The sequence below is a fragment of the Artemia sp. Qi Xiang Cuo genome, chromosome 5, assembly GCF_049724085.1.
Source record: "Artemia sp. Qi Xiang Cuo chromosome 5, ASM4972408v1, whole genome shotgun sequence".
NCBI classification, from domain to species: Eukaryota; Metazoa; Arthropoda; class Branchiopoda; order Anostraca; family Artemiidae; genus Artemia; species Artemia sp. Qi Xiang Cuo.
The window spans coordinates 64,630,737-64,657,189 of NC_142798.1; the positions used below are offsets into that span (position 1 = coordinate 64,630,737).

Genomic DNA, 26,453 nt, shown 5'->3' on the forward strand with positions numbered 1-26,453 from the left:
GATTTAAAAAAATACTTTTTTTGCATCTTCATTCAAAGAACTTTTTTCAAAAAAAAATTGAAAAAAGACATACCTCATCGAAATCAGCAATTATCTCATTCAGCAATCGTAGGCATTCCACCCCTTGGTTCAATTGGTTATTTCCATCCATTTCTGTATAAAATTCGTGGAAGTTAGGCACAGATGCAAATAAAACCCCAACTCTTCCATAACTCTGATTATAGAGTTCCTGAAAAGGCAAAAGAATCACTACTACCAGTTCTTTACTATTTTCAAGGAAAGATGTCCAAAGACCTCAGTCTTTGGAGTGCTTAAAAGGTCTGCATACTAGAAATATCACCAACAATTCTACGGACCATTTATAACTTTTGTACTGATGCTTACTGGCTGAGTTTCAGACTGAAGTTCGTAAGGGCCATAGGCTTTCCGATCATTCTGTGGCGTACTAAAAAATTTCCTGCTATCAATCCATATCAAAACTTTGATGAGGGAGGACATTGTAATATACCATTTAAACACATAGATCATAGAAAAACGTTAGTGTTTCATCAGCGAATATCTTGGGGTCTGCGTATTCCTCCCGCGGAGAAGTCCCCCCCGCTAACAATGCCTTCCTAGAGAATTCTCCGTACATGTAAAATTGAGCAGCCAACAAGAAATCAAGACAAATAAAAATAATGAAAAAAAGAAGTGATTATGGAAATTATATCTACATTCCAAAATACATGTAGAATATCAAACAGTTCGTGGAGCGACCCGGAGCGAAAGGAGCAAGGAGTAACGAGCGTAAAGGAGGAGTAAGGAGCGTAAGTAAGGAGCAACCCGGCTCAATAGTAACCAAAACTCTAAAAAAAAGAATTTTGATATCAATAGATACATAAAATTACATAAAAAGAATAAGATTTTTATGCTGATTTCAAATATATAAATTTCATCAAGTTTAGTCTTACCCATCAGTTACGCGCCAGAGAAAATTTGCTTTATTTTCGAAAAAAGGGGGACACATCCACTGAAAGCCATAGAACCTTAATGAAAATAATACCATCAGATTCAGCGTATCAGAGAACCTTACTGTAGAGGTTTCAAACTCCTATCTGCAAAAATGTGGAATTTTGTATTTTTTACCAGAAGAAAGATCCCGGATGCGTGTTTATTTGTTTGTTTGTATTTGTTTTTTCCCAGGGGTGATCATATCGACCCAATGGTACTAGAATGTCGCGAGAGGGCTCATTTGAACGGAAATTAAAAGTTCTAGCGCTCTTTCTAAGTGACCAAAAAAATGGAGGGCAACTAGGCCCCCTCTCAAGCTCATTTTTTTTCAAAGTCACCCGATCAAAATTTTGAGATAGAAATTTTGTTCAGCATGGTCGAAAAATATAATAACTATGTCTTTGAGGATGAATTTATCCCCCACAGTTCCCGGGGGAAGGGCAGCAAGTTATGAACTTTGCCCAATGTTTACATATAATATTGGTTATTGGGAAGTATAAAAACGTTTTCAGGGAGAATTTATTCTGGTAATGGGGGGGGGAGGGGTTGATCGGGATTACATGGGAGGATCTTTCCGTGGATGAAGTTTCCATGGGGGAAGGGACATTGTTATGAAGGGGGCACCGGATTTCCCAGCATTATTTAAGAAAACGATCAGAAATTAAATAAAAAAAAACAAGTTTTCAACTGAAAACTTTTCAAAATCAAAACTTAAAACGAACAGAAACTATTACGTATATGATTGGGTTCACCCCTAGTCAATACCTCGCTCTTTGCGTTAAATACATTGTTAGACCACACTGGCTATACATGATAAATGAAACTCAGAGAGGAAAGAAAATAACAAAATGAAAAATAAAATAAAAAAAGGTGAAGAAACGAGGATTTTGTCAGCCAGTGGCGAACACAATCCTCGTTTCCTCGTTTCTTCCCCTTTTTTTATTTTATTTTTCATTTTGTTATTTTCTTTCCTCTCTGAGTTTCATTTGTCTTTACGCTAAATTTTTCTTTAGTACTTTCATAAGAGCTATTTATTCTAATTACCGGCCTTTGTGATTAATGGGCCATTCTTAAAGAATTGGAAAAAAGTTCGAATTTTAGCGTAAAGAGCGAGGTATTGACTAGGGGGGCGTACACCCCAAATATACGTAATAAAATTATACAAATATACAAGTTCGTTACGTAGGCTATTTCGTAAGTTACGTGCATTTATTACAAATATAAACGTTCGTCAATAAAATTAAACAACTTTCGAGAAAGCCATTTAGCCAAAAAAGTAAAATTAATATGCAAATTTCCTTCTAACTGTTCATGTAAGGTAAGCCAAAATCAAAACCTGCATTAATTTAAAAACGTTCAGAAATAAAATAAAAAAAAAATATTTTTTTAACTGAAAGTAAGGAGCGACACTAAAACTTAAAACGACCAGAAATTATTCCGTATATGAAAAGGGCTGTCCCCTCCTCAACGTCCCGCTCTTTACGCTAAAGTTTTTTTATTGTTTTAAAAAATAAAATAGTGAGAAAGAGTCAAACTTTAGCGTAAAGAGCGAGTAAAAAAAAGCTTGTTTTTTTTTTCTTTACTATGGTGTAGAATCAAACAGTTTGTGACAACAAATATGTCAAATACCACGAGCCTGAGAAAATTTGCTAGATATTTGAAAAATAGGGAAACACCCCAGAAAGGCAAGTGATCATAATGAAAATCACACCATGAGATTCCACATATTAGAGAAACCTACTATTGAGGTTTCTAGCTCCTAACTACAAAAATGTGGATTTTGCATATATTTTTTTCCCCAGAAAAAATATCACCGATGAGTGTTTATTTATTATTTTATTTTTATGAGGTGATTTTGATAGCAATGTAACCGTAATCAGTCGGTACAAATGACCAGCCAGTCGGTAAAATCCATTACTCCTCTCCCCTCACAAACGTATTGGATAGTGACGCGTCTGGGGGGTACCAGAACAAGCCCAAGGAAAGTAATTACTTGTACTTCTTAGTCGCAGCCCAGGGGCGGATCCAGGATTTTTTTAGGGGGGGGGGCGAAAAAAAGGTTGATCCGATAAACTTGCGTTGAAAGCAAGTTTATTTAACGCAAACTTGGGTTAAGTAAGTAAATTACACTACTTTAGATTACGCTAGGGGGGAAGCGCCTCGCTCCCCCCCCCCTGGACCCACCACTGTCGCAGCCTGTTATCTCTCTGCACTTCCATTATAGGGCAAGTCTTCTATGATTGCCACTAATTTCATATTTTCTAATTATTTTCTTTAACCTTTATTTTACCATATTCTGATTACTCAACCCCCCCCCCCCCCGCGGAAAAAAATAATTGAAATAAATAAAATTCTTAAAATTAAATAATATAGAATATGCTACACAATACATTCTGCCTAGAAGCTGGAACATGGAAAAAATATTCCAAATTCCTTCTTTTCTAGATTTTAACTGTCTCCTTTACATTAAAAAATGTGCCATTTTTTACTCAGCAGTTCAAAAAGTGTCCATGTAACTATAAGTCATTATTTATTTAAATGAGGCTAAATTATCCTGCTGCAAATGTCAGAATTCGATTTTGGGTGTCATCCTTTTCATGTCATTACAAACACTGTAATTACTTTTAGTTTTCTTCTTTGCATTGCAAATATGCCACTGTTTATCTTTGTTGTTCAAAAAGTGTCAATTTAACTTTATATCATTATTTATTCAACGACACTACATCTTTACACCTTTTCACAAAACTGAACATTACACTCTGGCTACTACTTAAAAACCTTCTAAATTATACCAAACTCTTAACAATACTAATATTTCACAAATATATAACAGTGACCTATATGGGTCAGCTAAAACCTATGGACCAAGACTTATTTTTCTGCTTTTCATAATCCTTGTAAATTTCAACAGCAACTTTCAGACAAAATGTATTTCATACCAAAGAGTACGTGGTAACGAACTTTAAGGAGCAGCCCGTCCAATAGTAACCGAAACTCTAAAAATGGAATTTCGATAAAATTATTACATTAAAAGAATTCGCTTTTCTTTTGTCTGGAATTGACTTTAGCGTAAAAAGTGAGAGTTGTGGAATAGGCAGTTCCCTCACATACGGAATAATTTCTGATAATTTCAGGTTTTAATGATCCTCCTTTCTTTCAGTAGAAACAGTTTTTTTCTTAATATTTAGTTTTAAGTACAACCCATATACATAGCCTTTCATAGGAATTTCGCTTCGAGCTTTCGAAGTTGTGATCTGTTCCCCACCAAAAAGGCACCTGAACCCATCAGGAATCGTCCCAATCCCCCCCCCCCCCGGACACAAATAGAAATCAGGGAAAGACTCAAATTCCCAGTAAAAAAAGAAACTCGGTAATTTCATTTTTTCAAGGTATTTAGCATTACCAACAGAAGTAGGGAAAACCATGTTTAGAAAGACGTAGAATAATTACATTTGATAAGCATTTAGCATTACCAACAGAAGTAGGGAAAACCATGTTTAGAAAGACTTAGAATAATTACATTTGATAAGCATTTAGCATTACCGATAGAAGTAGGGGACACCATGTTTTTTTTCGCAGGGATAATTATACCGAACCAGAGGTCGTAAAATGTTGGAAGAGGGCTTATTTGAAAGTAAATCACCGTACCTACTGCGTTTTGTAAGCAACGAAAGGTAATATTAAAACAAAATGTAATTTTTTATCTTTACATAAGAGCGAACTGTGCGAATACTAATCAAAACTTTCAGCGTTGTGATTACAGCAGAGTATGTACATCAAAAGAATCTACTTTTCTTGATGACGAACCTGTGGAATTCTTAAGGTAAAAGTTACCCAAAAAAGGTAGTAGTATAGATAAATTGCGTAAATTTTTCGGAAGGAGAAATATTTACATAAAAACCGATTTTCAACCTTTTTAACTGGAGATTGAGTGGTACCTGTTGCCCACCACTCACCCCTCACCGCCATTCTTTTTCTCCAAAAGGTGGGGTTGTGTGTTTTTTGGGATTAACGACGCTCTTGACTGCTAAGGTCCTTGAGCCGGTCTTACAGTGTGTTGCTGCTGCTGAGTTTGAACTCTGGAGCCTGTGTTACGAAGCTGATATCAAACCCACCACGCCACCACATCACGAAAAGGTGGGCATGATTCGTTCCTCTGATCGGGTAGAAATTTGCTGGGAGAGTACCTTATGCCAAACTGACGTGAGTTTTTGTTTAGAGAATGGTTCAAACTTACTTTAAAAAGATTAAAATTTTCGTTTTTCAACGACTGCTCTATCTGCTCTATCAAACAAAAAAAAAGAACAAAACACCGAAGATCTGTTTTGCTTACAAAATTTACAAAACAGGTCTTCGGTGTTTTGTTCTTTTTTGTTTGATAGAGCAGAACTAGTTGTTTTCAAAAGTGATGACAAAAAAGAGAGTATTCAAACAAAGCGTACAGGAGAGCAACATTGAACTTTCAATAATTCACCGGGAATACATTTTTTAAAGATTCTAAAGTTGAAATTCCTTATACAAGTTTTTGGTACGTTATTTTCTGCAACCCTAGGTTTTCGGTACGTTATTTTCTGCAACCCTTTCAACATAACACAGTAATTTCGTTGGCTTTTCATAGCTGGGATTCAGCTTTATCAATCAACTGAATCACATTTTTGAAATTTGCTTTGTATTATTTTAGATTAATAAATATGCTGAAAGCTGGTTTGAAGTCGTTGAAAAACGAAAATTTAATATTTTTAAAGTAAGTCTGAACCATTCTCTAAAAAAAACTCACGTCAGTTTGGCATAAGGTACTCTCCCAGCAAATTTCTAACCGATCATAGGAACGAATCATGCCCACCTTTTCGTGATGTGGTGGCGTGGTGGGTTTGATATCAGCTTCGTAACACAGGCTCCAGAGTTCAAACTCAGCAGCAGCAACACACTGTAAGACCGGCTCAAGGACCTTAGCAGTCAAGAGCGTCGTTAATCCCAAAAAACACACAACCCCACCTTTTGGAGAAAAAGAATGGCGGTGAGGGGTGAGTGGTGGGCAACAGGTACCACTCAATCTCCAGTTAAAAAGGTTGAAAATCGTTTTTTATGTAAATATTTCTCCTTCCGAAAAATTTACGCAATTTATCTATACTACTACCTTTTTTGGGTAACTTTTACCTTAAGAATTCCACAGGTTCGTCATCAAGAAAAGTAGATTCTTTTGATGTACATACTCTGCTGTAATCAAAAATCTAGTTACCTTCCGGTCCCTTTTGACTCTTAAAAAAGGAACTAGAACTTTCAATTTTCAATCCAAAGAGCCCCTCCAAAGTTTATACGACAACCCTTCCCATAAAAAAGTCATATATCCTGGGGCATAAATTACCGCACTTGCACCCGGGTTCTGAGGTTTTTGTCAACCCCGAAGTTTCAGTTATCTGATATTTGAACTATTTTGAAGAAAATGGCAATATCAAAATTTTGATCGGATGTATTTGGGGAAAAGAGGGCGTGGGGGAGGGGTTCTAGTGGCCCTCCGATCACTTTTGAATCTTAAAAATGGAACTAGAAATTTCAACTTACAATCAAATGGACGTCCTCCGAAATTTATACGACCACTCCTTACATAAAAACACTATATACCCCCGATGCATAATTTTCAAAACGTTCTCCGGGCTCTGGGGTGTTGTGTTGACCCCGAAGTTTTGCTATCTGATCTTTGGACTATTTTGAACAGAATGGCCATCTCAAATTTTGATCGGATGCGTTTGGGGGAAAAAGGGCGTCAGGGAGGGGGTTAGTTGCCCTCCGATTACCGTTAACTCCTAAAAAGAGCAATGGAACTTTCAATTTCCAATCAAATGAGCCCTCTCTTAAGCTTATATGACCACCTATCCCATTAAAACCTTTTATGCCCCCGAGCCAAAGCTTTCGACGCGTACCCCGGGCTCTGGAGGGGGGGGGGGGGGGTTTCGACTCTGGAGTTTTGATTATCTGATCTTTGAACTATTTTCAACAAAATGGCTATCTCAAAATTTTGATTGGATGCATTTGGAGAAAAGAGGGTGTGGGGGGAGTCTAGTTGCCCTCCAATCACTTTTGACTCTGAAAAAGCAATAGAACTATAGATACTATATATATATATATATATATATATATATATATATATATATATATATATATATATATATATATATATATATATATATATATATATATATATATATATATATATATATATATATATATATATATATATATATATATATATATATATATATATATATATATATATATATATATATATATATATATATATAATTGAATAATATAATTGAAAACATCCAATTTCTTATTAGTTTTCTTACCATATTACTTTTCAACTGATTATCTAAGAAATAGACGGCAACATGTCTTGGAAGCAAATTGAAAAGTATTTTCCTATTGCTTTGTTGGAGTGTTTCCATTTCTCGTTTTTCTTCCGAAGCTTGCGATTGCCAAAGAAAATCTAGACGAGCAGTCCACTCTACTTGACGTCCATGAACTAGGATAGCAGCACCAAATAATAACAAATGCAAGGTTGCCAAAGGCGTCAATGGAATTGGCGAACTAGAAAACAAATTGATTCAATATTATGACGACAACCCTTGTATCACATTTTTTTTTTCTTTCGAGTATGGGTTTCTTTCGAGTATGGGTTTCGAGTGCAGGTGTCACTGATTATTTGGTTCGGAAGGGGGGTCATCTGACTCTGTAAGCTCACCCAGATTCGATCAAGCTCTAAATGGGTACCTGGAAAAATCTGGGGGGGAAACACGGGAAGCGTCGGATGATTTGCGTTTATGTTTATCTATGCGTTTCCAATATGCTGGTATGTTTGTCTGGAGTCTTCCAGGAACATTGATCAGTTTAACCTGAGGGGAAGACACGGGAAGCGTCGGATGATTTGCGTTTATGTTTATCTATGCGTTTCCAATATGCTGGTATGTTTGTCTGGAGTCTTCCAGGAACATTGATCAGTTTTTAAAAGAGAAAAAAGAGGCCACTTTCTAACGGGGGACTTGAAAGATGGCAGCCAAAGCAAAATATGACTCTTAGAACTTATTTTAGAATCAGTTTTCCATTCACTGCTCATAAAAAACTTTTTATGATTAAATATTATCTTTTTTTACAAGACAAGAAGATCAGCTATTTTCAACACGTATTGCAGTCGCAGCTCCAGGGGGTACCCAATAGAAGAACTTTCGTAGAAAATGCTGACCGGCTTACACACAAAAAACATTTCATTGGTTCTTTTTTTCTATTCATTTTAGTTTTTATTGGTTGGTAACACTGCAATTTATCCCCCTTTTTAGAACTAGTCACAATTACATTTCTTTGATTTCTCGAGTGCATGGTAAGGTCCTTCCTTACACAATTGAGGCTATAGACAATTTGTTCAAGGAGTGAAGTGAAAAGACAAACAAGTATTAAATAGGTATATTATCGTATATATCAAATCTGTAAATCGGTATATTAAATCGGTATCTCGTTAAATCGGTATAGAAGTATTGAATAAAAAAACAAAACATAATTTCCATAAATACTAGAAGCTAAAAGGATAGTAAAAGATCGAAAGCCGAACTGGCCAGCCATAGAAAAACAAAGAGTTAAATTGGGAAACGCCCAATTGATCTAAATTCGGAGCTTTAGAGAAAGGAGAAGTAGCATCTTTAAAGGCAGTAATTGATCAAGGCTTTTAGAGGAAGATTCAGGATTAAGGGATGCGAGTGTGGAGAGTTTACAAAAGAAATATATATTCGTTGGTTCGTAGACTAGAATCTTGGTGAATTATTTTATTTTTATCTAAATCTTTGATTGCCTGTTCCTTTTGTTTTTGTGGGGCAGGCTTTTATGAATGGTAACCCCTCCCCCTAGAAAAAGGAACCGTAAAAATCACACTGAATTGCAAAGGAGAACGTTGCACAACGAAATCTGCTCGTTGGAAGACAAAAGAAAAATATAATGGAATGAAGGAACGTGTTAATTTAGCGTGTGTGAGCGGTTAGAAGACAAAGCAAAATTACAATGGAATGAAGGAACGTGTCAGTTTAGCTTGTGTGAGTCTGTGACCGATAAACAGGAAGGGGGATTAATGTTTAGTATCTATGAAACGTGCAAAATCACACAAGATAATAAATAACTCTGAACAGAAAAAGGCATAGAACAAGAAACAGCAACAAATCACATTGAATTGCTAATGGGAATACGACTTAAAGCTAAAGAATATTCCGATGCCGAGGTTTGTTTTTAAATATAGGCTCATTTTTTAAAATAACTTCATAAATAGAACCGAAATTTAAATTACCAATATACCTATTAATTGCTAAATCTGCGAAAATAATGCTCTCAAATTTATAAATTTACTTCAGCATTAGCAGAATATATTTTTCATCATACCGACCAATCTGTACAGTTGATGAAGTGATGGCCTTTCTAATCGATTGAGCCCTTTTCGAAGTTTCTACGACAACGCTTTGTATAAGAACCGACATCGCTTTCTATAATAAGGATTTCAATTATAAAGTATTTACACGATGGGCTATGGAAGCATTAGAAATAGAAAAAAAATAGCAGATTTAGCAATTCAAAGGGATACTGGTAATTTAAATACCGAATCTATTCACGACATTATTTTAAAAATGAACCTATATTTAAGAACAAGGTCTTGCATAATCTCCAAGGGAATAAAACAAATAAAAAAAACACGAAAAGATGGTCCTATGTCAATTTTAAATTCTTGGTCAGCCTTCTTAAGACCATAGGCGGGTGTGCCTTGTTTGCCTCTCATTAAAGGCAATCTAACGGTCTTATGTCAATTTTTGAATTCTTGATCAGTATGCCTAAGACTCTAGGCAGGCATGCCTTTCCAAAAACTAACCTGACAAGTATGTGTCCAATAAGAGTCATGCATACTCCTGCCAGTTACCCGTGCCCCAGCCATTTAAATATTCGCCTCCCAATTACTTGGACTATCTGTCTTGGCTTTTCTCTGTCTACAATTACCCACCGTCTTGATGCCAAGTAATTGAGAGGCAAATGTTTCAATGGCTGGGGCACGGGTAAATGGCAGGAGTATGCATGACTCTTATTGGACACATACTTGTCAGGTTAGTTTTTGGAAAGGCATGCCTGCCTTAGAGTCTTAGGCATGCTGATCAAGAATTCAAAAAGAGGCAAACAAGGAATATAGACGCTAACCGAAGGATTATTTCTCAGAAGAATAATTAACTTTATTTTAAATTTTAATTTATAATCTTGTTTTTGCCAATTGCTTTTGTGCGTTCATGGAAGTAGCTGTCTAATTGTATATGCGAGTATTAATTGTACATATATTATTTAGATTATTTTAGTTTTATATCTATTCTTTTAGTTTTAGATTCTAGTTGTTTTCTCTCTCGTTTTTTTTGTACGCTGAAGACACCTTGATGTACACGGGTGAAATATTCGTTTCATTGTTTCTCTCCTTTTTCTTCTTACTGGCCATAGACCCGGCTGTCATTTGTGCCACCTAAAGAACATTCATTAGGTTTCTTCTTTTTTTTTTACTGTTTCTGAATTTTATAATGCTGAAGAAAACGTCACAATGACCTGTTTGCACGTAGATCGTAGATAACATTTGCATAATTTTAAAAGGAGGAGAAAACACCCCATCTAAAAAAAAAAAAAACAAAAAAAAAACAAGGTACAATCTCGATGGAAATCACACCATTAAATTCGATACGGCTGAAAGCCCCAAAGCAGATGCTTCTAATCCCTTATGAACACAATTTTCGGTTTTCTTCCTTAGAATGACGATCACGATGCGTATTTTTTTATTATTATTATTTTATTTCACCCAGAGTGATCGTATTCAGCTAGTGACCGTAGAATATTAGTAGAGGGCTCAATCAAAACAAATCCAAAAATTTAGTACTTTTTTACGCAGCAAAAAAGATTGCATCGCAAGAGAGCCATTTTCAGCCATTTTGCACCACAAGATATTCCTCTAAACGGGACGAAAATACGACCAGCCCAAAATTCTGTGATACGCAACCACTTTTAGAACTATCAAAATACAACCTCCCAGTTTCAGAGGCTATATCATTACGTGGATGCGCGCTAGTCCCTAAACATATGCTCTGACCATACAAAATACATGGTTATCGGAAGACCGTTTATACACCCAGACTAACGGTTATGTAGCATCAAGAACTGTGCGTCAGCTATTAGAGGGGGAGGGGAAGTCAGTAGATCGTTTTTGCGGGAGTAGGTGCCTGAAGCCCCCAAGAGCAGGATTTTAGGCTAACATTTTTCAAAGATTCCATTAAACAATTTTTAGCGAGAGGGGAGGAGTGTGTGCTTTTTTTTTGTTTATTTTGTATATTTGCGTGTAGCAACTTGTTTCAATTATAGTGGCAAAATGTTAGATCCAAGCAATTATAGACAAAATTTGTTAGATCCAACCGTCTTTTAACTTAGAGAGCAGATCTAGAGGGGGGAGAGAGAAACCATTCATACAAGTCTGCCGCATCAAAACAAATGAACGGGTCACCAAATTTTTAGCTCACAAAAAATAACTCATCAAAATTCTAGTCTACGAGTCAGCGAATACACATTTCTTTTATAAACTCCTCACACTTGCCTCCCTCAATCCTGAATCTTCCCTCAAAATCTTGGATCCAGCACTGACTTTAAGGAGGCTAGTTGTCGTTGCTCTAAACTTCAAATTTAAATCAATATAGTGACAGACGTAAAAAGAAAAGAACAACTCACTTATAAAAATTTTTTCCAAGAATTTAATTTAGATAAACGTCAGTCACATAATTCCCACACTCAAGTTACAAAAATGACATAAGGCTTTTTTGTTGGCACTATTAGGTTTTCTAATATCATATATATGAGACAGTAGAAGGATTTTTGCAACACTTGAGAGACAAAGGGGCTTTAAAACTGTGAGATCACCGCTCCTCGGGCGTTAAACATTAAAAATAACATTTGGTCATTAGCGTTAGAACCATAGAGATAGAAAAAAAATAACGTACTCGGGCATAGCCTCTTCTGAACTAAATACTATAAATATTATTTTTATATATTTGTCATCAATAGTTGGTTCAACATGCAAAATAAGGTCAGCTTACCCCCCACCCCCCAAACGACAAATTCAGCATAAAAAACAGTTTTGCAAACAAAAATAAAGAGCGAAATTAAAACTTTGTCCCTTATCCAATGGCCACACCACGACAAAAAAAAAAAAAAAAAAAAAAACACAGTCGCTTTTCAATCCCAGTACAATTAATTGGGCGTCTTATTCTTATCCCATACGGTTTTTTTACGGTTTATCCTGTAAAAAGGTGCCCCCTCCTCCCCATCACCTTTTACGGTAAAGTCTTAAAGTTCTTCAAAAATACCTCTCATTTAAATTCAACGGCCCTTGTGTTCGAGTAGTCTTTTTTAAAGAATTTTGACAATATTCAAACTTTAGCGTAAGAGCGAGGATTGAGGAAGGGCTAGCCCCCCTTATGCACGGAATAATTCCTTTTTATCTAAAACTTTAATGCTATATCTCACTTTCAATTGAACTTGTTTTTTTTTTCTAATTTCACACCATTTTTCAAATCATACCAGAAAATATCTTCCCCCGTGCAAAATTTGCCTTGGAAAATTCTACCGGGAACTTTTCTCCTCACGGGAGAATTCTCTCCTATGAAATCCCCCTCCCCAAAAAATCCCTTATATTTCCCAAAAATAAATACTAATCAATTTAATGCATTTGGTATCAGCAAAAAAGCCAGTTCTTTGGATATGTCAATTGTTTTTAAAATTCCGTTTTTAGAGTTTCGGCTACTATTGGGCCGAGCCGCTCCTTGCTCCTTACGTTCGTTACCACGAATTGTTTGATAAAACCAACATCTTCTGGACAAACGCTGTTTTCTTTATAATCAGACTTGTGTTTCTCCCTATCGGAAAGGATGAAAGGAATTTGAAATTACATACAAATTCATCTGCCAATTGCGAATATTGAATTTCCATTCAAAATTAGTTTACTTTGACAAATTCTTCAGATTACTCGGATTTTCCAAGTTTGATTTATAGCCTATGCCAAATTAAAAAATATCATCGATATGAGGCTACCGTCGTGCCCAAAATCAAATGGCGTATCTCACACCTTCGAAGTTAATCAAGGTATATCAAAGGTATAAATGCTGAATAACAAAAAAATACATACATAACTTTTGCCATTGCATGAATTTACGAATAAAACCTTTAATGAGAGAAAAAAAGATTAATAAAATTTCCGAACAAACCAAAACATGCAACCTTTAAAACACAAAAATCCCCAACAATTATTTTTTTAACGAAGGAATGGGAGAGTCAGATTTTTACATTTCGAATTCTTTTAATCAGCTTTCTAGAACAATTTTTCGATTTGTTAAAGAACTTCATTAACAATTTACTGCTAGCTCGCGGAAACAATTTTGCAAGTGAAATTTTTGCGAAAAAGGTTTATTAGAACAGCGGAAACACTCCTAAAGTATTGACGAAGTAATAAACAACGGAACTTGTCTAAGCAACAGCCAAAGAAAAATACAACTCAGTCTACTAATTTAATTTGTTTATGGAAGGTAATTAGTATCAATCAAACGATTTTAATTCCAAAAATAGCTTAATACAAAAAAAATGCAATTTCTCTTTCATGGAGTATTTCTAGGCACAGTAGTGTCTTTAATTTGCTATATCTCAAAGAAACAATTTCCTTTTAAATAGACTACTTTCCTGTTACCGGAATTCTCATTCCGGCAGAATCCAGCCCACTTCTGGACAAAAATTTAAGGGCGAGGTAAGGATTTTTCTTAAATTTTATTCTTATGACGATACAAAAAATCTATTTTAAAATCAGTTTTTAATAAAAATATCAAAAAAGATGTTTTTCAAATTTAAAGGAAAGGGCCAATTGACCCCTTCCCTGCTACCTCTGCTACCACCCCTGTGTGTTGCTATTTGTTTCAATACCATCCAAGCATATTGCTACTTTTTATATCTCTATAATTTGCCTTTAGAAAATAATCCCTGTTCACCATGTCTCTTACAAAGTTTTTATATTATTATTATTTTGAAATGTTATTATATTTAAAATTCAGTTTTTTCAAAAAGTTTAGTATCTAACTTAATAGCTTTGTAATACAATCGTTATACAAATTAATTTTTTTCAAAAACCACTGGCCAACAAAACATCTACGGAATAGAAAAGCATTTAAAAAAAGGAGAGATAGAAAAAGAGAGTGAGATACAGAAACGAAGAGTGACGGGTAAGGAAAAGAAAAATGGAACAAAACAAACCTGGCTCTATCATCATAGCAATCAAAAAGCTGCCAGTGAGTAAAATGCACAAAGACCAAATACACCCCAATCGAGATGATCAGTATAGCAGCTTTTAAGAGAAGGAGCAGTCTTAGAAAAACAGCCACAGTGAACATTCCCAGAACTGCTGATAATATACTGTAATGCGGCATTGGACAGGAGCGGTGGTCTTTCAGGAAAGAAAAGGCTGTGTCTGTTTCTTCGGGTGTGCAAGACGCTTCAAGCCGACAGGTAAACTACACAAAAATTAAAGTTCAAGAAAATAATAAATATGCTCCAGCTTCAACATAAAGTTAATAATATTTATTAAAAATTTAAATTTTTTCGTTCAAGGTGAGAGCATATTAACCGCCGGAACAGTCAAAAATTAACTTGGCATCAAATTTTGTCTACGGTTAACTAGTACCTATATTGCATTCACTCTGCACAATCATCATCAATTTGGTGAAAATAGAGGCAATGACCAAATGTATTAAGGCATTAACACACATATTGTCTAATTTACTCATCATTCATTAAAATTACTCATATTTTAATTATCATTATAATATGTAGTAATGCATTAGTTAATAAATCGTTTCCGGTTCACAGTTAATTCGTATTAAATTTGAATTAAATAAAATTTCGCCTGGAACGTACCCTCTATTGACATCAAATCAGGTGGGTACATCCTATAAACGTATATACGAAAACAATAAAATATCTAAAACGGAATTGAGATCTCGCGGTTAATTCGTAATAATTTTAAATTAAACACGCATTAAACTAAAAATGTTACATGGAATAAACTCACTTTTACATTAAATATACAAAAAACAACAATTCAGTTTAAAAAATAGAAGTCATTTTTGACTTTTAAGGAAGGGTTATCTGTTTCTTTGTGTGCAAAAAAACACCGGGTCAACAGATAAAAATTAAAAATTAAATTTCAAGAAAATAAGATGTTCAAAGAAAGAAAAAAAAAAAAATTCGAGTAGGAGTGCGGTAGTGGGTTTCCAAACCTACTCTTTTTTATGAAACAAAAACACTCGCGCATGATTCATTTTTTAGGTAAAAATCTAAGTTCAACTTTATTAAAGCTACATTAAGTTCGGAGTGAATAAAAAAAGTTAATCTAATACAGTGTTTGATACTAACCCTAGGTTTTCTAAGTTGCTCATTTTTTAACGCAACGACACAACAGACCGTAACGCATACAGAAAAAAACGCAAAATAGCAAAAGCGAATTATAAAGAAACAATTGACACTAAAAAAGTCAAAAAATCTTAAGGGTAAAAGAGGAATCCATAAAAGGTAAGTGCCATTACATGATCAACCAACGTATAGGTAAAACAGCCAAAACCAACAAAGGTTCCAAAAATAGCCAAGAATGTGCCGGGTTGTGATTAAAAAAACAAACAAACTAATAGCACAAAACAACGTTTGGCTTTGTTGGCACAATATATTAATATAAGAAAACGTGAATATACATTTTTGATTAGAATTGTATAACCCTAGGCGAGGAATTACCCACCTTCCATCACATGGTGCATATCTTGAAGGGCCATGTGTGCCATACGGTTCCAACATGCTTGCCACATTTCCCATAGCACTTGTTACTTGGTTAGGGAGAAAAGAAGGGCAAATGTAGTGTTCTCAACCCGGACTAATTGAATATTATTGTCCTTTAAAATACGTTAATATAAAGAATATGTCAAAGTATTGTCGTTCTTTATAGGGAAAATCGTGTCTAACACTCTTTTGTATAATCATTTTTTTTCTTAGTGAGTCTCTATCCCCCGCTCGTATTTACGTAGGAGTTTTCACTTCAAAGAAAGACAAGAGACGGAAGGCAAGGAGACGCGGGGGTGGGGGCATTGTCGTTCTCTAAAAGAAGAGTCGTATCCGACACTCTTTTGTATAAATAAATAAACATTATAAAGATTTCTTTAGTGATTATCTATCCGGTTGTATTTACTTAGGCATTTCCAATTCACAGGAAGACAAGGGAGGAGAGGCAAGGGGACAGAGAGGGGGGGGAGGAATTTTTGTCGTTCTCTAAAAGAATAATCGTATCCGACACTCTTTTGTATAATTAAAAAAATATTATAAAGATTTCTTTAGTGAGTATCTATCCGGTTGTATACTTAGGCGTTTCACTTCACAGGGAGCCAAGAGAGGGGAGGCAAGGAGACACGGGGGGGGGGGGGGTATTGTCGTTCTCTAAAGGAAGAGTAGTATCCAACACTCTTTTGTATAATTAAAAAATATATATATAAATATTTTTTTGCCGCGTTTCTATCTGCCGGTCGTTTTTACGTAGGCGTGTTTACTACACAGAAAGACAAGGGATGCATCAATGATTGTTATGAAATGTCGTTTAGGACCTCTAACTTAGTGAATACTAATACGAAACATAGATTTATATAGATTAATATGCATAAAAAATATCAAACTTATACGACATTAAATAAAAAAGACAAGTTTTTTTTTTTAATTGAAAGTAAGGAGAGACATTAAAACATACAACGAACAAAAATTGTTCCGTACACGAAAGGGGCTGTCCCCTCCTCAACGCCTCGCTCTTTGCGCTAAAGTTTTTTACTGTTTTAAAAAGTAGAGTTGCGAAAAAGAGTCAAACATTAGCGTAAAGAGCGAGGCGTTGAGGAGGGGACAGCCTATTTCATATAAAGAATAATTTCTGTTCATTTTAAGTTTTAATGTCGTTCCTTACTTTCAGATATAAAAAAAACTTTTTTTTTATATTTAATTTCTGAACGTTTTTCAACTAATGCAGGCTCTATCTTGGCTCATCGTACGTGAAAATTAAAGCACAATTTGCATATTAATTTTGGTAGATTTATTCCGGATATGAAGGGTCGCCCCCTCCTCAATTTCTTGCTCTTTAAGCTAAAGCTGTTAGTACCATTAAAAAAAGCTTCCTTTTCTAATTAAACGGCCCCTTTGTATCAATTTTAGTAAAGAGTTAAACTTCATCGTAAAGAGTATGGTATTGAGGAGGGGGGAAGCCTTCATATATGGCATACTTTTTGTTCGTTTTTCAAATAAAGCCGGTAAATCTGGCTCACCCTCTTTGAAATATACCCCTCCCCCTCATGGAAAACACCTCCATAGAAATTTCATCCAGGATAAAGTGCACCCCCCCCCGTCAAATTCCCCCCAGACAGTTCCTTCCTCGCTGAGAACCCCCCCCTCTCTGTAAAATCGCTTGTGGACGACTCACCTTGATAATTTCTCCTTAGAATGTTTCATTGGAATAAGACTTTAGTCTCTAATCGGTTTCTCGATCATTCAAGAAATGTCCCCTTCTGTGGAAATTAATACCCAGAAAACAAAACGCGCGAAAAAAAATCCCCTGGAAAATTCCTCCGGATCATCTCCTTGTAAAACATTTGGCAAAGAGAATGTAAGACAATTAAAAATAATTTCGTATAGTAATTCTGTCAAAACCCCCCAATGTAACATTTCCTCTGGAATATTCACTCCCCAGAAATTCCCCCCTCAAGGAAGATACTATATGTAATTCCCCCCTCAATAAAAGGGTTTTCTGTTACACTGAATCTGATGATTTGATTTTCATTAAGATTCTATCACATTTAGGGCGTGGTTCCCCCTCATTTCGAAAATAAAAGCACATTTTTGCCGGCTCGTAACTTTTGATGGGCACAATGAAACTTGATGAAACTTATATATTTGAAATCAGCATAAAAATCTGATTCTTTTGATGTATCTACTGGTATCAAAATTCCGTTTTTTAGATTTTAGGTTACTATTGAGCCGGGTTGCTCCTTACTTACAGTTCGTTGCCACGAACTGTTTGATAATGTTTTGTTTTTTCGTTGACGTTGGACAGTCATTGGGATGCCTTCGATAAATGTTCGTTTGCTGAAGCATTAAATAGTTCGTGGTAACAAACTGTAAGTTAGGAGCGAGCCGGCTCAATAGTAACCCAGCGATCAGGCTCAATTGTAACTGAAACTCTAAAAAACAGAATTTTGGTACCAATAGATACACCAAAAGAATCAGATTTTAATGCTGATTTCAAATATATAAGTTTTATCAAGTTTAGTCTTACTAGAGAAAATTTGCCTTATTTTTGAAAAAAAGGGGTAAACACCCCCTAAAAGTAATAGAACCTTAATGAAAATCACACCATCAGTGGAGCAAAATCTATTGATTTCATGGCCAGTAAAAGGCTTTTGGAGAATTATTTTTTTCTGACAGCTTAAGGATTTTTCTGCTTCAAATCCTGTTTTATTGCATCGGTTTTGTGTTCTCATTAAAGCACTAGTTTTTCAGAATCCGACAAATATAGGGAAATATAACGAGTTAGTTTATTTGAAACAGTATTTTCAAAATATGTGGCATAAACTGAGAAGCAGTAATTTTGGTTCGTTTTAAGTTCTAACTTCGCTCTTTACTTTAATTGTAAGAATTTTTTTTACTTTTTTTTATTAATAGGTCACTTTTTAACTAGACTATACTTATCACTGTGCTTTAATAAAGTTTACTATGCTATGTTAAGTATTCCTATATCTATTAGTTGACATAAAGTGAAAACTAGCCTATGATGGTAAAACCCAAAAAGTAAATTTTGATTTTAACGGGTTTTCTGATTAGGTGAATCTGATGGTGCAATTTTCATTAAAATTCTTCGACTTTTTGTTGGTGTTTACCTCTTTCTCGATCAGATTATTTTTTTCAGGTTCGTAGCTTTTGGTGGGTAGCACTTGGTAGCACTAAATGAGTCTTAAATGTTTGGAATCAGCATAGGAAGCCAATTCTTTTCATTTATCTATTGATATCTAAATTCTGTTTTTCAGAATTTTGGTAACTATAGAGCCGAGTCACTCCTTACTTTCAGTTTGTTATCACGAACTGTGTGAAAATCAAGAAATAGAGATGACATTTCTCCCATTATTTGGAGCTCATTTCTTCGATTATTTAATTTGAATCTGAAGTTATGATTTTTTTTATTTTTTTTTTTTAGTGTCTGATTAAAGGACCCAAAGAGACATCTTCCAGCGTGTACCAACAACACCCCCATCCCCCCCCCCTTACTAGTTTTTTTTTGCAAGCCCTTTCAATCAGTGATTATAGTAAATGCTATAGAATCGTCAATTCATTTGGTGAAATTTTCAGTTCATTAACACAGCAAACAAAAGTTCATAACACTAAGTTCAAGTCTTAAGCACCTATCCTAAGCTATGTACTCAATATTAAAAAATTAAGTGACGACATATTAAAGCAGAATGCTTTATTTAAAGCAAAACAACAAAAATTTCGAGTTGAAACCAAATGCTTTCTAATAAAATTTACGGTAACTATTTAACACAGCCCTTCTTGTGCTATTTTGTTATGACCATATTTCTCTGAGTAAAGTTTCTTGAGAGATTTTAACTCTTCTTCGAGCACTGCCTTCTTCTTCTTCAATAACCCAAACTTTATTTCGAGTTCTTGCTCCTCGTTTCTTTTTCTTTTTCTATAGGCATGGGCAGCTTCCTTGTTTCGTTCCTTTTGAGTTTTTAAACAATTTGCAGCATTTTTTACAGCTTTTATCTTGTCTTTTTTACATTTATTGTTCGTCTTTTGATAGGCAGGATTTACATTGGCACAGCTGCTTTCATCAATATTAGTATCTATTCTGGATGAACAAGGGTTAGTTGCGACTGCATTTGCATTCTGGTAAGTTTCTAAACCAAAGCTGATGTCATGCGATGGTAGAGACACTAAAGACGAAGCTACTTTGGTTTTGGGGACGAAATCAATCTTGCTTTCATCATTCACAGAACTTTCTCTTTCTGCTTCCTGTGCAATTTTCCATATTTGCAGTTGAATATCCATGTGAGTCTCTGGGGATGAACAAGAAAACTTCACAGCTGCATTTGAACCATGAAAAGTTTCTGGAGGAGAACAACTACCACAGCCTGGTAGTGACACAGCAGGCAAAGCTCCTTCAGTATTTGGGTATTGATCAATGTTGTATTTTTCATTCACGACACTATTTCCTTCTGATGTCCCTGCATTGGCCTGGCTTTGTCGTTGGGTGTCTATACGATCGTTTGACCACTGAGACTGATTGAGTACCTCCTCCAATCCCAAAATATCCTGCAGTATGTCTTCTTGGTTTGTAAAACTTGTTGTTCCACCCATTAGCAACCAATCTGGGTCAAGGCCAAAGTTTTCATAACTTGAATCCATATCACTGAATGTATAATATTGGCTGTTTATATTCATACTTATTTTATCAGTATCTATTGATCACTTCTTAAAACGAATTAAAATCTGATTGCCTGTTTTCTCCTTTTATATACCGGTACATTTAGTTAGGCTCCGCCTACCTGACAGCTTAATTCGATGACGTCATTTTAGACTGCTTTCATTTCTACCTATTCAGCTTTGGACTTCTATTGCGCAATGACATGACGTCATAAAACAATTCTTCACGGAGAAAAACCTCATGGTGACTAAAGTTATTCATAAATTGTATTTTCGCTTGCAAGGGTAATTATTTAGGTAATATCTCTTTTTCATAGATGGCTGTATTTATAAATACGATATTTGATTCGATAATCTAATTTATAGGCTTGTTTGAGTCCGTTCACCAGGCCTGTTCTTTTCTTCAAATAACAAAATATGCTAAAATCATCAGGGGGGCGGGCGTGAACTGACATATTTTTATTGGATATTTCAAGGTGAATCGATTTATAATATATCGATCATCGTAGCAAACGGTTCTTCGTCCATCAACAAAACGAGACGGTGTAAAAACAAACATTCCCTCTCTTTCCACCTTCGATATTTTTTTTCTTTGAATTTTATTTTATTTGGTTTTTTTTTGTATTTTTAACATAGAAACACTAATTGGGTTTATGTGTTCGTGAACCACTTTGCCAGTGAATTTTATCCATGCATATCTCAGCGTTGAAAAATGCTGAGACAAATAATTTTTTGTTAAACAATTCCAGGGGTTATACAAAATCCATTTAGCAAAACTGATAAACTGACATATTTTTTTTAGACTTTTGGCGGCAAATTGATTATTAGTCACAAATTCAGTGTCTAAAAAAACAAATTGCGATTAAAATCTGGAATTTTAGCATTGAAACTGGATAATGTTGAAATGGGAAAAATCACAAAAAGTCAATTCAAAACTGAAAAATCAATCTCAGTGGCCCAACCTTCCTGATTTTTAGCCCTTCTTTTCTCAAATTAGTAAAATAGACGAAAACGCTGAACATAATTAATCGTGTCAGACAAAATGGCGGGAGAATCCATTAAAAGGATATTTTTCATTTAATAAAGTGTGAGATACACATTTTCATTTTTGTCTTGACGCTAATAATAATTACATAATCCTTATATATAAAAAGATGAATTACTTATATAGTCCACCCTCCTGATACACAGAATAATTACTTATTCCTTTGTAGTAAAAATACTCCTGCGTAAATATATAAAAAAAAAATTATGACATATATTATCCTAGAGGATATAAACGCTTAAACATGCAAATTTTGATTGATATTTCTTGCTCCTGTTATATTTGGCAGCTGTTTAGAATTTTAACAAGTTTTATTTCCGAGACAGATTAATATAAGTAAAAGTAGATACTGCAACAAAAGTCAAATACACCTGAGCCAGGGTGGCAGCCTCCCTTCCCTGTGGATTTCCTCCCCTGGAAATCTTCCCCATTTTCCAAAATTAGTTTTTTTTTTCATTTTGTCACAACATCTACGAATGATTTTGCAAGCAATACACGGAACCATTCTCAAAGTAGCACCAAACAGAAATTTTGTTCGGGAATAATCTTTTTTTTTTCAAAAAGTTATTTTAGCGTTCACTTCCAATGCGTCAGAGTGTTCATGATAATCTGACACTAACAGAACCAGCACGAACACGCACATTTGCGTGAAGAACTTTTAGGCTCGCCCCCCCCCTCCCAGAACAAAATCTTGGGATTTTTATAATTATCCAACAATTATAACATTCTTTACATTATTACAAATTGTATCAGATTAACGACGTTTCTTGACTACAAAGGAACGCTGGCCCAGCTGAATGTTGCTACAGCTGGGTTCGATCCCTGGGTCCTATGTTGCCAAGCTGAGATCAAACCCAAAGCGCCACCATTTGTTTACAATTTGGTTTTTAGTCATTTTTTTAATTTCCCCTACCAAAATTAAGCCCCGACTTGAAATTAATTTTGTCAAGAATGCGTAAACAAAAGCGTGTTTGTTTGCATCGCATTAAGCTTAAGATTATCAAAATAAATTATCAAAAAGTCTTTCTTAGCTTAAATTTGTGTATGTAAAAAAAATTTGAAGATGGCTAATACCCTAAAAGTAGCTTTACAATCTAAAAGTGACTTTATTAGAATCACCGGCGTGTGGGGCAACGGGGGGAATTAAGAAAGCAGACTAAATAAACAATCGGAAGACTTTCCATGTGTCGGATCTGTGCTTTTTATTCATTCCACCAGATTAGCATACATGGGCGTAGGGATGGGGGCAGGGCCCCCCCCCCCTAGACCTTAAAATTTACATTAGATATGGCTTAAAAAGCAGATGGTTGGAAAAGCAGTTGATAAAAGGCCCTCCATCACACAATCGATTGCCCCCCCCCCTAGACAATATGCTTCCTACGCCCATGTTAGCATACATTTTTGAAGTGCATTTGTGTGGTCAGTCGTATCAACAATTGCTCAACCTATTAGTGTCACAGAGATATTTTTTAATTTTTTTTGTCTATATGACTTTTGTGCCTTCTTTTTGAATTTTGACTTCTCGAATTTTGTGTTTCCCAGCGTAGAATTATCTCTTATCCCAGCGATTATTCTACTAATCTCACAATCCAAGCGAATCTGATCGTAAACTAGTTGCAAGCTGCGTACTCCAAACATATGGCTGCCGGACTCCAGTTTTGGAAGAAGCTCTAGGAATTTCTAGAACTTCTTTGAAAATGCCTTCACTATTTTGTGTTTCACTTTTAATATTATATTATCAAGTTTATGTCAATGTATTCTTCCTTTAATCAAGTAATAATAATACGTAAAAGATTTCAATAATGCAAAGTTTTCGTCAAAAAATATATTTTACTTAATTCCAACCCCTTTCGACTCTTAAAATAGCACCTATTTTTTAAGAAAAACAAGAGATAGAGATGAAATTTCTCCCAGTGTTTGGACCTCATTTCCTCTATTATCTAATTTTGACCTTGACTTGTGAACAATTTTGTTTTTTCATGTTTGATTATGTATGATTCAAGGACACGAAGAGACACCCTTGGACATATAACCCCAACACCCCTTCCTATTTTTTCTTCAGGGACCTCCAATCGGTAATAAGGGTACTGCGATGGAATCGTCAATGCATTTGATGAACTTTTCAGTTCATAAAAACAATAAATAAAATATTCACAACATGAGGTCCAAGCCTTAAGTACCTATCCCAAGCTATGTACTCAATGTTCAAAAATTATGTGAAGACATATTAAAGGAGAATGCTTTATTCAAAGCAAAACAACAAAATTTTGAAAGATAAAACCAAAAGCTTTCTAATAAAATGTACACTTTGACTATTCAACATAACCCTTCTTGGACTATTTTTTTATGATAACATTTCTTAGAGTAAAGTTCTTTGAGGGATTTTAACTCTTCTTCGAGCACTACCTTCTTCTTCTTCAAAAACCCAAACTTTATTTCAAGTTCTTGCTCCTCGTTTCTTCTTCTTTTTCTGTAGGCACGGGCGGCTTCCTTGTTCCGTTCCTTAAGAGTTTTTAAACAATTTACAGTATTTCTTGCAGCTTTCATCTGGTCTTTTTTAGACATATTGTTTGTCTCTTGATAGGCAGGATTTGCACTAGCACTGCTGCTTTCATCAATATTAGTATCCATTCTGGATGAACAAGGTGAAATTCCGACTGCAACGACTGAACAACGACCACAGCCTGGTAGTGACACTGCGGGTAAAGCTCCTTCAGTATTTAGGCATTGATCAATGTTAAGGCTTTCATTCGCGACACTACTTACTTCTGATGTCCCTGCATTTGTCTGGCTTTGTCGTTGGATGTCTATATGATCTTCTGAACATTGAGACTGATTGACTACCTCCTCCAACCCCAAAATATCCTGCAGAATGTCTTCTTCGTTTGTAAAACTTGTTGTTCCACTCATTAGCAACCAATCTGGGTCAAAGCTAAAGTTTTCATAACTTGAATCCATATCACTGAATATATAATATTGGTTGTTAATATTCATACTTATTGAATCAGTAGCTATTGATCAATTCTTAAAACAAACTAAAATCTGATTACCTGTTCTCTCTTTTATATACAGGTACATTCTGTTAGACCCCGCCTACCTAACAGCTTCATTCGATGACGTCATTTTAGACTGCTTTCATTTCTGAAGCAGCCTGCCTATTCAGCTTTGGACTTCCATTGCGGTCTATGACGTCATGTCATTACGACTTGCAATGACATGACCATCATAAAAAGTTCTTCACGAAGAAAAATCTCATGGTAACTAAAGTTGTTGTTCTTAAATTGTATTTTCGCTTACAAGGGTAATTGTTTCAATAATATCCTCTTTGTGTAGATGGCTATATTTATAAATACGACCTTTGATAGTCTAATTTATATGCATATTTGAGTCCATTCACCGGGTATATTCTTTTCTTTAAATAGCATAAAATATGGCAATAGAATCTTAAAGAAATAAAAGCATCGGAGGAAGGGGAGGGGGATCAAATTTGAGAGGAGCTGTAACTAATTCAGTAAATCATGCGAATTCATCATACAGTATATCGTTCAAAAGTTTCAAGTATTCTGGATACAGTTCTACCGTTAGTTTTCTCCTCATAGTCAATTAGTGTTAAATTAGTACATAATTATGGATCTCCCATTTATTTTTTATTCACAAAGGTTCACCTAATTGACAAAACAGTCAAAGATTGCTGGGAAAGGAGAGCAAAGAATGATGATTCTCTTTCCCTTATTATTAAAAAAAAAATAATAATTTCGCTTATTTTTAGCACTGAATTGAATTTTTCTCTTAAAAATGTATTTTAAAGACCGAAAAGCTAAGCAGACGACGAACATACAGGACTAATTTATAAGGCTCACCAGTTGGAATAATAGTAGCTAGTAGTACAAAACTTTTAACGGTAAAATCATAATATTGGATTACTCGAAATCAAGGACTAATAAAACATAACCTGAACTCAATAGATTCAGCTGTTTCGGTCTATGGTGCGGAGAACTTCAAATTAAAATGCAAATTCCTGAAGTTAATCTAAACCCCTAACCCCCCTGGATGAACAGAGGGCCCAATATGGTATTTCTTTTCACGTTTATCTTTTCAGCCTATGAGATGGTTACCTTTTGACATTCTTGTAATTTGGGCCTTATTACGAACCCTAATTTGTGGCAAAAAAAAAAAAAAAAAAAATCAAGAACGAAAACAGTTATAGTTCTATATTTTTAAAAACAGGTTCATGTAAACTGGCTCGTGATGTTTCTCTATAGTCGTAGAATTCTAAAAAAAACTAGTGCTTCACTGAAAACTAAGCTACCTTGGGCTTGCTACATAATTAAAATTGCAGAGCAGAATTTATTGATTTCATGGCCGGTAAAAGACTTTCAAAAAATTATATTGTGCTGGCAGCTTAAGTATTTCTCTGCTTCGAATCCTGTTTTGTTGCGTCGGTTTTCTGTTTTCACTAAAGCGACAGTTTTTCAAAATCCGCCAAATATAGGGAAATATAACGAGTTAGTTTATTGGAGACAGTATTTTAAAAACATGTGAATATAAAATATAAAAAACTGCGAAACAGTATTTTTTGTTCTTTTTAAGTTCCAACTTTGCTCTTTACTTTAATCATAAGAATATTTTTTTGGCAACTATTTTTAATTAATAGCTTACATTTTAACCAGACTATAGTCATCGATGTGCTTTAAAGTTTACTATACTACATTAAGTGTTACTATACTTATTAGTAGACCTAAAGGAGAACCTTGCCTATCATGGTAAAACCCAAAAAGTAAATTTTGAAAACAACGCATGGCCAGTAGGAAAAAGAAGAACATTCAAAAGAACATTTCGC

The 26,453-nt window shown here is 34.9% G+C and overlaps 1 protein-coding gene across 4 annotated transcripts in view; it reads right to left on the minus strand.

Moving 5' to 3' along the window:
- The window catches only part of LOC148952388 (adenylate cyclase 1-like), a 227,888-nt gene that overhangs the window by 57,801 nt on the left and 143,634 nt on the right, over positions 1 to 26,453 (minus strand). For all 4 annotated transcript variants that reach the window (XM_089089843.1, XM_089089844.1, XM_089089841.1 and 1 more), the window contains exons 14-16: positions 14,329 to 14,585; positions 7,338 to 7,578; positions 74 to 229 (exon numbers count right to left, since the gene is read on the minus strand). In XM_089089843.1, the coding sequence (XP_088945969.1) occupies positions 74 to 229; positions 7,338 to 7,578; positions 14,329 to 14,585 (654 nt within the window). The remainder of the gene's footprint in view (positions 1 to 73; positions 230 to 7,337; positions 7,579 to 14,328; positions 14,586 to 26,453) is intronic.